Source organism: Hakea prostrata, chromosome 7 (genome assembly GCF_041222555.1).
Source record: "Hakea prostrata isolate BN-2017 chromosome 7, UWA_Hpros_2, whole genome shotgun sequence".
NCBI lineage: Eukaryota > Viridiplantae > Streptophyta > Magnoliopsida > Proteales > Proteaceae > Hakea > Hakea prostrata.
In genome coordinates, this window is record NC_142606.1 from 53,645,220 (window position 1) to 53,660,457 (window position 15,238).

Genomic DNA, 15,238 nt, shown 5'->3' on the forward strand with positions numbered 1-15,238 from the left:
GCCAGAACAAAAGTTTTCTTTTCTTTTTTTTAGTAGAGAGTTTTCTATTCAATAGTATCCACATTTATGAAACATCCATAGGTTCAATTTTAAGTTTCAATTTTCTAAATTACTTCGAGTGCCATCAAAATACCTTTTGCTTCAAATATTTTCTATTATCTACTCAAAATTTATTGTTGAAAGTGAAGATATTTTGTAATGGTCTCAAAATGTCCCAACCAAAATCCAAACCATTAGCACAATCGAAGCCAACCGCACCAAACTGAAACCGTTATATTGCAAATAAACTATATTTGAGCTTGGAGTTTTTTCAGTGTAAAACCGCTAAAACTCAAATCAAAATCGCCGTTAACCACACCGTTGACACTCTTAGGTACAATCAACTTCTCGAGGTTTACTATAAAAAAATTCTAACAAAGTTTATCCCAATTTTTTTTGGCTTGCATATCTTGCAGATTTTCTTTTCATCCTCATAAAAATTATAAATTCAACAGAGAAGAGATTAGGATAGATTGAATTGGGCATTAGAGAGTAGAGACCTACGGAATGATCCTAGTGGGTCAGATCAATTCTTATAGTGGACCCCAAACCAATGAAGGAATGTAGCTTTTCTTTTCTCGAGCCAGTATTAATCATTATCAAAAAAAAAATCATTTTTTTAATCATAAAAATAAAAATATATTACTTAAATAACTGTCATACATAATTCATCGGTATCCATGGCGGCTAGTTGGATTCCTGTTCTGTTACTCTGTTAGCATTTTCCCTTTTTTTTTTTTTTTTTTAATGATTCCTCTTCTGTTGGCAGAAGTCTTAGTATTAACTATTAAGAGCATGAGTAGCATTGCCTGCCAAGTTGGCAAAAAAGGTCTTGGGACTTATAATTACAAAATATTAAAAAAAGTAAACTTAAATGTTTACTAAAATTAGGATTTGGTGGAGGGGGCATTGCATATTGGGTGGGGTATGCAAGATAAGACTTGCCTCATATCATCCATGCCATTACAGTCATGTTCCAGATTAATATCTTTACCGTTGTCGTGTTGGAGTATGGGAGAACAGAGTTCAGGAATAAAAACAGAGAACAGGCATGGCAGGACTGTGGACTCGAGGCGCACCTGAATTAACCCAATTTCATAACTCAATCATACGTCCGATTCAGGAGTTACGAGACAACAGTGTCCTCTCCTTCGCTTTCTTCGTTCACTTTTCTCACTCCCAACAACAAGACAACACTGTACCTCAGAGGTAATCTGTGAAAAGACCAAGAAAAAGCGTTACAATCATAACAAACTTAAGTAACAGAGAGACACAGAGAGAGAGAGAGAGAGAGAGAGAGAGAGAGAGAGAGAGAGAGGAGTGTGATCCCGTAAAAGATAGAAGAAGAAGATAAATGAGTGGAGGACTGAAAGTGTGGAGGAGAACAATGGCGAGGAGTCTTGTGGTTCATCTCCTGCTACTACTCTCATTTGCAGGTGAGTGTTGCATTCGTATCCTAAAATAACTCTCTACCAACATTTCTTTACAGTTAATGTTTTCTGTTGCTCAGCTTCTAAGTGATAAAAACCAGAAAAGATAGTTCTTTTTGAGCTTCAGTAGATATTTCCAAGTGGGTTTACTTTCATTTGAAAAATGGGAAAGATGTCTTTTTCAGGGTGATAGATTACTACCCTCCTTAAAGCTTCTTAGGCTAGTTGCGTCTTTTCGTCATTCGTCTCTAACTTGTCTACCCCTGATGAATGATGTATGTTTTTGAAAAACTACATTGTTATCTTTTTATTTAGGTTATTACTTGTTATCTTCTGTGTTCAAAGTTCTCTCATGCCACACTGCTACTGTAGTACGGATGTCTAGTCTTGGTTGAATGCTGCAGATGTAAATTGCAATGTTGGTCTCCCATTGTTCTTTGGTTATTCATCTTATTTTTACCCTTTTTCTTTAAATTTATTTTAATGAGTGCTTTGGGTAGAACATGCTTTAGATCCTGAAATTTGTAGGTTATGTGCATTAGTTCTAAAGTTTAAAGCTGTAGTGACTTTGCATTAATGCCATCAACTACTCTGTTTTTGTGTGGGCTTGTTTATTGTCAGTAACGGAATCACCAGATTGAGTGCCGGAGAACTTGCAAACCGACATCTTCATGCACGAAGTTTTATTTATTTATTTTTTATATTTGTGGTTTTGGTTTTCATGATATTTCTGTGTTTTTTATTTTTTTTGCAAAATTATCCATGGCATCTTTGTTCCTATGCTTGAACTTAGTTCATCTGATTTCGCTCAACTACCATGCTGTGATTGTTCAAACACATGGGGACCCCTGCATACATACTGAGTGTTTTGTCCTATTACTTGATTGTTTTGTTGAGCTGGTGTCTTAGGTCATGTTAAGAATCACGTTTGCTCATTTTTAGTGGTTCAGAATGATGAAGTATTTAACAAGTCTGGTCTGTTCTTAAGCCATAAAGAAATATAACATAAAACATGTGTGGAAATCAGCATAAAACAGAGTAGAATAAGAAGAAGGTGAGGCATTTGAGATCTCTAAAAGTAGTTGTGTTCATAGAGCCTCTTTAGACATCCAGAGCAATTTGAGTAATGGTGAAGGATGAATGCATAAGGACTCACCATAATGTCTGCAGAAATATTTTTTGTGCTAAGAATATTGACTTACTATGTTCTACCAAAATTGTCATTATTTTTGGAATGTTGACACATATGTCAAATGTCAAAGCCTCAGATGAATTGGTGCATACAAGGAAAACTAGCCCAAGAAGTATGGGTGATGGAATACTATATGTGACTACAATTCCATGCCTTCGTTGTGACTACAATTCTATGCCTTCGTCTTATTGTTGAATTTCTCAACAGTCAAAAGGCTCTGTTTGTTTTGATTGAAGTACTTGGAAGTAAACAAAAGCAAGGGAAATATTTATGTCCCATGATCTGTGTTACATTTCTAGCACAACATAATGGGGGCCAATTATAACTAAGGGCTACAACAAGGTTGGGTTAGGCTGGGCCTTTAAGACCTTGATGCTGACCCTGAATAACCTAGCCTGACTAAAAGCTTAGTTGAGCCTGAATACCCTTGCCTGACTAGGTCTTCAACTATGCCTTGTCCATCTAATCCCTCAAGCTTTTTGCCTAATATCGTAGCTAGAATCCAATCAACTTGACTAAAGTTTGACAAATGATATGGATGAGTGCAAGTCGTGCCCAGAAAAACTTCTGCATTTGCATGGCATGCACTTTACCAGGAGAGACATGTGGTTATGCATCCTGCACACTCTCCAATCCCCTTCCTTACTGAGTGGCATTGTAGAAGGAATTACTTGTGTCTTGATACTTACTGGAAAGAAAATATGGATTTTAGTAGTACATGCTTCAGAATCCAGAAGGAGAAAAAGGATAGACCAAAGTTTTCAATACAAAGTAACCTCTGGATCCAAGGTCTTCAAAAGTGATGTTTTTCCTCTCATCTTAAAAGCCAGGGAGAAAATGTGATTGATCTTCAACTTGATTGTCAAATAAAATTAGGAAATCATAAGAATAGACATATTGAACCACTTCAAAGCTGATTTACCCCTTGCTTAAACTGCGTCGCAAGCTCCGGTATAAAAATGAGTATTCTTGATGTATTTTCTTTTGGACAGAAAGCTGGCAGTGGGGTGGAAAAGAGACTGAGGTAGAATTCTAGCCCAGGCCTGCGGGAACCGGAAACAACCCAAAAAGCTTCAGTGTGCAACCTGGCACCAAACAACTGTTAGAATGAACACCGAGAATAACAAACAAAGCTTTGACCCTGCTTAGATGGACAAGGCTTTGTTGAATTGAGTCGGTTCATTTCTAATCCATAATATTGATGATTCTATTGGTTGTTTGGATGCACGAGGATTCCATCGTTTGTTGGTTGTTTCTGATCCATGGAATCTGATAGGATGTGTAATTCTGCATATCCAAAATGGTTCACTATTGTGTTTCTATTAGGGAATTAAGCAGGATGAAAGCAAACTAAGGTTTGATGTTGCTAAATCCCAGCTTCAACTGATATGACGAGGACAAACACTTATATAATATGAAAAACACTGATCATTAAGTCTGGGTGGCAACTTCAGTTTCTTTTTTCTAAGCCCATCTAGCTAGGATTTGACAGTAAACAGCTGAACTTCATCAAGTCAATTTTTGAGTTTATTCAGGTGCAAGTCATTGTTGAGTTTTTCCTGAAGCCCTGGGCTACCCTTCCTCCTTGTGCAACCACCTTTCAGTTTCATGTTTCTTTTCTCATTTCATCTTTTTATGAAAGGATCAATGTGGCCTACTTCTTTTAATTGGTATAAGGCTGTCATTGTTGTATTCAAGTGCAAGTTGTGTATTTTGGATTGTGAAAATGCATGTGCTCTAATAGTGGCTATTCATCAAATGGTTCTTACAAGTATGATAGGTAAGAGGTATTGATTGCTTTTTTGGTATCTTCCTTTGTATGCATCTTTTTCTTCTTTCTTTTACCTCCATATAGAACTTAAGCAAATGAATGAATTTTGTCTAGTTGATATGCACCTTAGGTTTAAGCTGTTAGGTGGAGAGGCTGAACTGGCACATGAAGTCATCCTAGGTCCAAAAGTTAGCCCAAACGGGATCCTTCTCGACACTTCCCCTCATATCTTATCCCTCTTGGGCTGGTAGTATATGTGGAACTTGTGTTCCTCTTTTAAGCATCTATTCGTATGATTAACAATGATGTAGTGGGCCTGATGGGCTAAGCCTTCCAATCCAAAAGCTTAAATTCTTAAGGGAGAGGTTCAACTGGTATATGAAGTCAAATTAGATTGTGTGAGAGGTTCTCAGGGGAGCTCAGGCCTTCGAACAAATGGTGAGGTTGCTCCGTTGTGATCAAGTCACAAGTTCAAGTCTGGAAGCAGCATATCTGCAAGAGAAGGGTAAGGCTACATTCTCAATATTACTAGTATTGCTTTTAGTTAAAAAATTATGTATATCCATAGATTGAACATGTGGGACAGCGAGTTGATGACAAGTCAAAGGTCAGATGATTAAAATTTCCCAATTTAATTGTATGGTGTCAAGACTAGTTCTTGACTTCGTGGTGGATCAAGGACTTGCCTGATTATTGTGTTACTTATCAGTTGGACAGCTTATTTTCTGTTGGCATTCTTATGTTTATAGTGGATTACTCATTTTCTGTTGGCATTCATTTGATTTTCAAACAGACATATAGCATGATGGAATATATTCCAATTAGTTTCTAGTAAGATGTCATCGGATGCAAAGTAGATGCTTCAGCCAGAAGTAAGGCTGTCTTACCCATCGTATCTGAACCTCATTTGGAGGGTACAAGTAGGATACTATACCATCTTGGGCAGGCGGGGAGTGAAATGATAAAGAGTTTTGTACTTCTAGCTAAATGGAGTGGGTAAGGGTAATGGGTTCCAACCTTTTATGCTATGCATAATGCTTATACAGACTAAGACTTCTATGAACACCCCCTCACCAAATAATTAAATCATTCTTTCTTGAGGAAAGATGGAGAGAGAAAGAAAAAAGAAAAAAGAAAAAAAAATTCAATGAGGCAAAGGAAACCCTGGCTCAGCCACATTCTCCTCGGCAACTCACCCTTGGCCCATGTCTAGTCTATCCAAGGACCATAGCCATTTGATAAAGTGAATCAAACAGGGGGCTACAAGTGATTAATTGCTCTGTTGGATATGAAATGGTTGTTTATTAGATTTACCAGAAGTTATAATGTAATATTTTGTATATATTGGTAAATATTGGTAGCCATTAGGTGAATTAGTATTGAATGCCTGCCCAATATGTTTCCCCCTTGAGTAATGGCATGTATCAGTATAAGGTTGACAATAAAGGAATATCTGGCCTGCCGATGGGGGTACAGTGAAGAGGTCTGTACTGTCTCAGAGGATAAGAGTAGGGCAATAAGGCCAATGTCTGACCCTAGTCTCCCACTTGCAGTCATAGTGAGAGGAGAAACAGAACATGGACAGAGTGTCCATGCTAGGTGAACAGATTGATGTTGAATAATTTTAATCAGTGGATGGTAGTAGCTGCTGTGCAGAGGAAAGCATATGCAATAAAACATAAATATTGTATCCTTTGAAGAGGTTCTGATACTATGTCCTCTGAGAAGATCAAATTGTTGTGCATCCTGGGTCTGAAGCTACCAATAATGGCAGAATAGAAGGGAAAACAATATTGACCAAACTACCGTAGTCATTCAAAAGATCGGGATAATTATATACTTTTCCTTCCCAAGATGCATGAATGGGTGATGTTTTGGTGTAGAAGCAAAGTGTAGAATCATGTCCACTTCCTAAGATGAGCTCGTGAGGTTTCAGTTGTGAGTGTGAATAATATGTGGCATTCTTTTAATTTCTCATTTTGTTGTTGAATGCTAGAACCATCGAAAAAGGGAAATAAATAACTATTACACTCATTGTAACTGTGTTGATTGCTCCTATAACAAAATTTGAGGTTTCACATCCCTTGCCCTCTGTACCCCCTTAAAAAAAAAGAGAACATAACTGAAACCTGGTTTATGTAGGGATTTTATGTCTCTTCAATCTCATAAACACGTCTAAACTAGTTGGCTTCTGTGACAGTGCTCTGCAGGGGAAGCACAGTAGGAGTCTGCTACGGGAGAAATGCTGATGACCTTCCCACCCCTGATAAAGTAGCTCAACTTGTTCAACTACACAATATTAAATATTTGAGGATCTATGATTCAAATATTCAAGTTCTCAAGGCCTTTGCCAACACTGGAGTGGAGCTCATGATTGGAGTGTCAAATATGGACTTACTGCCATTCTCCCAGTTCCAATCCAATGTCGATACATGGTTAAAGAACGGCATCATCCCTTATTACCCTGCAACAAAGATTACATACATAACTGTTGGTGCTGAAGTCACTGAAAGCCCCTCAAACATATCTGCCCTTGTTGTACCTGCCATGCACAACGTTCTTGCAGCTCTTAGAAAAGCTGGTCTGCATAAGAAGATTAAAGTTTCCAGTACTCATTCTCTTGGGGTCTTATCTAGATCATTCCCTCCATCAGCTGGGGCTTTTAATAGTAGATATGCTTCCTTCCTGAAGCCCATGTTGGAATTTCTTGCTGAGAATCAGTCCCCATTCGTAGTTGACATTTATCCTTACTATGCTTATAGAGATTCCCCAAATAATGTTTCTCTGGATTATGCTCTGTTTGAATCATCAGAGGAAGTTATTGATCCCAACACTGGTTTGGTTTACACAAACATGTTTGATGCTCAGGTAGATGCTGTCTACTCTGCATTGATGGCACTGAATTTCAAAACAATATCAGTTATGGTTGCAGAGACAGGATGGCCTACAAAAGGATCAGCTCAGGAGAAAGCTGCAACTCCTGATAATGCCCAGAAATATAACAACAATCTTATTCACCATGTTATCAATAACACAGGAACTCCAGCGAAGCCTGGGCAGGAGCTGGATGTCTATATCTTTTCATTGTTCAATGAGAACAGAAAACCTGGACTGGAATCTGAGAGGAACTGGGGCTTATTTTACCCTGACCAGACAAGCGTCTATAGCCTGGATTTAACGGGAAAAGGGGCTGTTGATGCAACTTCAGAGGCAAACATTACAAGTTCTAATGGAACCTGGTGTATTGCTTCGGCTACTGCTTCAGAACTGGATTTACAGAGTGCTTTAGATTGGGCTTGTAGTGCTGGGAATGTGGATTGTTCAGCTATCCAGCCTAGCCAGCCATGTTACCAGCCTGATACATTACTTTCCCATGCATCATATGCCTTCAACAGTTATTACCAACAAAATGGAGCTACTGACATTGCTTGCAGCTTTGGAGGTTCAGGGTTGAAAACTAATAAGAACCCAAGTAAGTTTGGTGCTAATCTGACATTTTTCTTCTTAGATACTCATATAATCCCACCTGGCCAATTAAGTTCAGATTCTCATCAAGATATTTGATAGCTGTATTTCTCCACTGCCATTTTGGTGGATTAAGACTTTGAGCATGCATAACATTGTTTGCAGCGTCTTCCAGCCCCTATTAGTGCATGCAAGTAGGGATTCATTAATTTGTTAGCTAGAAGATTTCTTACTTGAAAATTCATTTGTTTTTAGGTGTGGTTCTGCATTATCTGTCTGTTGATTGTCAAACCTTGTACTGATTTAAGCTAATCAATGTGATTTTGAACTTTTTATTGTTTGACAGTTTACCCACTTTTTGATTTTGTTAATATTATCTATTCGCTTAAAGAGGGTTATCATGTAATATATTGAAAGGGTAGTTGTCAGTTTTGCGTGATTACTTCAATCATCTTGCAAACTGGTCTGTTTCTCCATTATGTAAGTGAACATATTAGGTCTTAGAGACCATTGCTGCCAGTTGGAGAGGTTTAGTTGTTGCCCTGTACATGTTTGTCTTTTCAAACGTTATTATAATTTATTTTACTTTCCGTATAGAGACCACCATTTTAACTGTAATCCCTGCATGCAAGACTGAGCTAACTTGATTTGTATGTTTGTGTGCAGGCTATGATAACTGCATGTACACGACATTGGGGTATGTAACTTGAGTGAACTCTCCATTTGTGATTCTGATGTCAACTGCAATTCTTCTTTTTTCAAAATTTTCTTGGTGAATGCAATATGTGTTGTGAATTTTTATGCAGGAGCAATGCTAGTGTCGCAAGTAACATTACAGCATCAACGACCTCAGTTTCATCCTCAATTGTGAAAAAGATCTCTTCATGGTTACATGGTTGCTTGCTTATGATCATACTCTTGTTTTCATGATTCCTGGAATTGCCACAAGTGGCTAAGATCTCAGGAATTTGCAGGTTCTACAGACATGAACTGTGGTATATTTGTATATATCTGTATTTGTAGATTGTGATCCCTGCCACAATGGTTTTGTAGCATAGAGGGACTAGCTTAGCATCCCATGCATAGTTTTCCATTATTGGGGGATAGGTTTGATTTGTAGATCTGTATGAGCATGCACAGATACTAGTAAATGCCACTGCAAAACAGCCTTTTATTGGCCAAACTTTGGGTGTTAACTACTTTTGTTACTGTGAAGTCTCTCTTTCTGTTGTTAGAAATCAGAGTTTGTTGAGAGAGGATTTTTTGCTGGCTAGCTTTCCCTTTTCGTTGTTATAAATCATATCTAGGATAGTTTCCTATTTCTGATCTTTCTGTTTTTGATAATATGGAACTTCTATTTTATGTATTTTATTTAGGAAAGAGATTCTAAACTAAGTTGTGTATTTATATAGAGAGTAAGTAGGAGAGGGGGAGCCTTGCATATGCAAGTCATCTCTTTCCCTTCTCTTTTCTCTCTCTCTCCCTATCTCTCTCTATCACCTCTTTGGTTCTCCTCTGGTTCTAACTTCTAAGCTACTGCTTACATCTGGTTTTGATTTCTAAGACTATTGGATTGCTACATGGCATCAGAGCCTTGATTTGATCCCTGGACTGTGCCTTTTTATTCTGCAATTTTGAGAGTCTTTCAAGGTGTATTGGTGCTGCTTCTACTGTTTTCTAATGACTGATCAGACAATCTGAAGACGAAGGACTACACCTTCTATGTCTGATCTATTTTACTGCTGCTCTGTGATTGGAATCTATACATGATCAATATTTTTTATGTTGCTGCTACTCTACCTCACGACTGCTTGCTGAGTTTTATTTGAGAGACACCTGGCTCTACAAATGCTCTTGTTCTGCTGTTTTTTCCACCTCTTGAATGTCTCTGGATTTGAAGTATAGAGTTAGTATGATACTGGAGATGACCTATTTTGATGGTGATTGCCGTTCGTCCTTCGATTGTCTATGTTTTTGGACTGGTCTACTCGAAGATTGTCTGTTACTGCTAGAACACCCATGTGGTTATTATGGCTGAACCTAAACCTACTGATAGTTTAAAAGTACAGATCACCACCATGAAATTAAGTGGTGTTTCTAATTCCTTGTTAAGGGCTCAGGCTGTTGATGCCTATATCCATGCCAAGGGCAAACTTAAATATATCAAGGAAGACCCACCTAAACTTAATATTGAGGCTCCTAAGTCTGTAGCTGATTATGATTCTGTTGTTAAAATTTGGTTATGGAATAGTATTGAGCCCTCAATGTTATGGAATAGTCCGTAGCTGCCGATGTAGTATTTCATAGTTTAGCTAAGGGAGTGTGGGACAATCTCTATGAAAGCTACTCCCAAGCTACGAACATCTCTCATGCATATGAATTGTATGAATTTTTTTTTTCCAGTTTTCTCTAGGAGACAAATCCCTAAATGATTATTTCAGTACTTACAAAGGTTATCTTGAGGAACTCCAGGTTTACCAACCCCTTACAGAGCTTGGGAAATTGAAGGAGCAACAGACTGAGTTTTATGTTGCCAGGTTTCTGGCTGGCCTTCATCTTGATTATCAAATAGTTAAAAGAGTCAATTGCTTATTGGAGAAAGGTGCCCTCACTCAATGAAGTCTTTTCTCGATTGAATTGGCTAGTCCGTCCCTAGTTCTTCCAAATCCTCAAATACTTCCTCTAAGTAGAACCCTGCTTTTGTGGCTGGTCATGGAAAATCCTCTAGGGGCCGTTGCCAAATTCGTGGTCGTGGTCTCGGTTCCTGGCTCATCAGTGCACTTTTTGTGAAAAACCTAATCACACTATTGAGAAATGTTGGGAAAAGAATGGTATACCAGACTGGGCTTATGAATTGCAAACACAAGATTTATGGAGAACATTTGTGAACCCACTAGCAATTCAACTAGCTCCGCATCTGGAGGATGGTTTACTAGTTCCATTTTATCTCATGAAGATTATGACATGCTTCTTAAGCCACTATTGTAGCTTGAAACCAATTCAGCCTCCATGGATCCTTGATTACAGTGCTTCTTGCCATATGACTGGTAAGTTCATTTATTTTCATCATTGACCAAGTGTACTCATTCCTCTCCTCTTTTCTTTTTTGGCTAATGGCTCCTTCCCTAAAGTACTTGGATGTGGAGCAGTCTCTTCTACAAATTCCATGCATTTATCATCTATTTTATATGTACCTAAAATGCCTTTAAATTTGCTTTCTGTTAGCCAACTCACCAAGACCCCTAAGTGCTCTTTCACCTTTTTCTCCCCCTTCCTATTGTGTTTTTCAAGATCTGGAGACAGGGAGGACGATTGGTGGAGGGCTTGAACAGGATAGTTTGTACTACTTGAGCACTATCTTCTACCATTGCTGCTGCCTCAATACATATCACTCCACTTCAGTGGCATTTCTGTCTTGGCCATCCCTCCTTGTCCAAATTAAAACTTATGGTTCCTGGTTGGTCAATGTACTCGTGTCACATCCCCCCATCCAATACCCTACCTGGAATTCCCGGAGGTGTAATTCACAGCCCCAAAGATCAAGTTTAAAGCGATTATATCCCACATAGCACAATAATATAATCAAATCAAGAGCAAGAATAAATCATCGTATTAAAGTAAATTAAGAAACAATCAAGTATGGATCTCAGAAGGATTACAAAAGAATATTAGAATGCGGAATAAAAGATACTAATCAAAGAGATAATTGTAGAGTATAGTGAAAAATAATTCTACAAACCAAAGCGGAAGGTAGATCAAATCTAAGGTATTACAATTGAATAAACTACGGAAAGTAAAGAAACAAAGAAGTCTAAGGGTCAAATCAAGTCTTCCATCGGTTCTTCTTCTTCTTCTTCGATCTTCGTCTTCTTCACTTTGGGCTTATGCACTTGAAGTGCATCTTTGGATCTTCATCTAACTCTCGATCCCAATGGCGAGCAAAACTGTATCTACTACTATCAATAGGAGCCATCAAAGTGGTCAATACCGGTGTACGGGTTGTACCACTGGTCACTAGCTTCTCCCACTGTGTCTGTAGCTGTATTATATAAGGAAAGGTCCTTTGTACTGGTGCACGGGGATCTCCTCCGAACTTGCAAAGTCATCTAAAAAATATCCCCTGAAGGGTGAGCTTAAAAGAATCCAGCGAGTAGTTCAAACACAATTCAACATTTGTAACAGTCACAATCTCTAGAACAAGAACAAGACATGGATGCAAATGATATGAAATAGTATGCAAATATGCTTTTAACTTTATATATGCTGGTCTCTATTGGCAGACATGCTTTAAGATAGAACACCATACTCCTTTGGGTAGGTCTCAAATCACTCTCACTCAACCATCTCGATATCTTGGGTTCTCCAGTGGTAAATGGGTCTTGCATCCCTCTTGGACATTCCATGGCTGGGGTTTAGGTTAACACTATCGTCCACCACCATTGGTATGAGTATTGGCATATGTCAAGGTTAATCTTAGCCCAATGCAAGTCATCTACTTAGTTATATCAACTTAGGGTTGGATACTTCCATTCCTCGCCTCTCGCGATCCTTTCTGGTATCTTTCCTCCTAGAGTCATCGTATCCTATCTGACCAACTCGGACTACGGACTCTTAACCCTATTAGTCATCCACAAATAATAAATAGGAAGCTTTCATGTCCTCTCACGGGTTGGTTACTGGTTTTGAGCACCCATGAGCCCAAGTCTATTAAATGTGAACCTACCAATGAATGGCCCCTCACAATGTGATTCATGTCATCTCAAGGGTTCGTTACCGGTCTTGAGCTCCCACAAGTCCCCATTGCTGCCACAGGTCACTCGATCTCAATTCCCCTCTGATAGGGTCTGATATAACAGGGTATTTCCTAGTCAAACACTGCTAGACATTTTCTAAATATGTCAACTAGTATTCAGGGAAAGCGCCAAGGGGCACCATAGGAATGGGTCCCATACCACCTCCACTGGTGTCCAATGACAGAAACGCCAAAGGGGCTCCCCATTCCCCAATCACAACCTATGCAATCACATCATAATTCCATACATATATCAAAGCAAGATCCATTCACAATCCAATCATTCCCATTCATAATAAATATGTAAAGCACATAATGAATAGCATACTGTAATTACATAATTAAAATAATATAGAAAAAAATCTAAAACAATAGCTATCATATGCAAACCAAATCAAACAACATATAGAATGCAATATGTCAATTGTGAGTGAACATTCACTTTGAATTCGATTCATAATCCTCGAGAAAGAGATCAAAGGGCAAGTTCAAAATCACCAAAATAACCCTAAGCAAACATGTAAAGAACATAAGGAACAAACCCTAACGATTAGCGACGAAACATAAGCAAAACAAAGCAAATTTGCTATCACTAACTCTGTTGGTCACTCAGGGGTTGGTCTCTCCAAGCGACCAAAGGTCAAGGAACCAACCCTCTGTTGTACGCACAGAAAACACTAAATTGGTCATAAACTCTTCGTTTGAAGTCCTATTGGTCCAAAATTTGAAGGGGAGTTCCACAATAACATACTAAGACTATCTATGATGATCTGAGCATCAAACATGGTCATTGGAAAAGAAATCTAATCAGATCATAAACTAGGCTTAAACCGTAATCTATCCGTCCACTGGTTTCACGGAGAGACTAGAGTGAATGTGAATTCACTCAAGGAAAGAGGGAACAATAGATCATGCTTAAAAAACAACCTAGGAATAGATCTAAAAGAGATTAGAAATCAAACAACTTAGATTAGAATAAGATCATGGCCATCATCTAGGTTAAACATCGAAATCACACCGTATTGTCTACAGAGAGAAATAGAGTGAATGGGAATTCACTCTAAGACTATGAGGATCTGAGATTAGGTCATTATAGCCGCATAAGACCTTCTTCACAATTACGAAATTGGGTAGAAATAGGAGAGAGAGATCTAGAGAGAAACAGATCGATTACTAACCTTGTAGAAGAAGATTCGACGGAGAAACTTCGATGGATGCTTAGGGATCTTCTTTGACTTCGAAGAGGAAGTTCTAAGGTTCTTTCCATGTTCTCCAGAGGCTTTAGAACATTATGGGACGAATTATAACGAAAAACACGTAAATAGGGCATACAAAACCTAATTCCCAAGGAATTGACCAAACTACCCCTGTCACCTTTGGTTGGTCAGTGTTGGTCTCTTGAAGTGACCAAGGCTGAGCGACCAAGCTTGCCAGTAAGGTCAAAATCAGAGTTTTGGTCCCTGACGACCACAAGCTTCACTTGGGTCCTTCACCAACTTAATAAAGGGTCTTACCTGACTTTATAAGAACTTCCAAAAGTGTCAACACTGAAATCTGGTCCGCCTTTTTAGTCAAACTTCATTCTAATCATATCATGACCAAAACTCACGCGGGGTTTCCATACTAAGATCTTCATCATCTACCTCCAAGGGTTCTAGGTCAGACCTAAAGGGTTTAAAAGGGATAGTCCACAACTGTCTTCTTCCTTCACTTCGGGTTTCCGAATCTACACTATGGATTTTCGATTAGGGTTAGGTAAGATTTTACAACTCGTTATTTTCAATGTGAAGCATGCGAATTGGGAAAAGCATCATAGGGTGACATTTCCTAATGGTAGTGCACCTTGTAGCTCATCTTTATTTTCCTTAGTACATTCTTAAATTTGGGGTAGTTATCGTGTCAAAAATAGGTTAGACGTTTGTTACTTTTGAATTTTGAAGATGATCATTCTCATTTGACATGGGTGTATTTATTAAAAAGAGTTGATTAGAGTTTGTTGATAATTTTGTGTCACATCCTCCTAGCCGGTACCCTAACTGGCATACCTTAGAGTGTGATCCACAGCCCAAAAGATCAAGTTTAGGAACGATCATATCCATTTAGCACACTAACAAATCAAAATCAAGAACAAATCATTGTATTCTAATAAGTTAATAATAAAATTCAAGAAAAGATCTCAGAAGGATCACTAAGAATATCAGAGTGCGGAAAACATGATACCAAATAAAAAGGCAACTGTAGAGTATAGCGGAAATATACTCTACAGACATATGCGGAAGGTAGATCGAATCTAAGTAAAGCTCTAAGCTAATACAAGTAAAGTAAAAGATAAGTCTAGAAGAAACAAGAGAAATTTAATCCACATCTTCAGTCTGCTCTTCTTCATCTTCAGTCTTCATCTTCTTCACCTTGCCCTTCCTTATATGGACCGTCATCATATTTCAAACCTGCAGAGAAGTCTAACAAAAGATATGGTACAAAAGGAGTGAGTTTCGAAAGAAACCTAGTAAGGCAGTTAAATCCATAATAACATAAATGGCAGGATTACA

At 38.3% G+C, this 15,238-nt stretch overlaps 1 protein-coding gene across 2 annotated transcripts; it reads left to right on the forward strand.

Moving 5' to 3' along the window:
- The first annotated feature begins 1,198 nt into the window (after positions 1-1,198).
- On the forward strand, positions 1,199-9,123 carry LOC149011382 (glucan endo-1,3-beta-glucosidase 13-like). 2 transcript variants are annotated; one of them, XM_089163833.1, is made up of 4 exons: positions 1,199-1,475; positions 6,633-7,904; positions 8,564-8,594; positions 8,704-9,123. In XM_089163833.1, the coding sequence occupies exons 1-4, from the start codon at positions 1,394-1,396 to the stop codon at positions 8,825-8,827; spliced, it is 1,509 nt and encodes a 502-aa protein (XP_089019959.1). In that variant the 5' UTR covers positions 1,199-1,393; the 3' UTR covers positions 8,828-9,123. The 2 variants fall into 2 exon arrangements, with proteins under 2 accessions (XP_089019959.1, XP_089019960.1); XM_089163834.1 differs by lacking the exon at positions 1,199-1,475 and adding an exon at positions 1,498-4,937.
- The last annotated feature ends 6,115 nt before the right edge of the window (positions 9,124-15,238 follow it).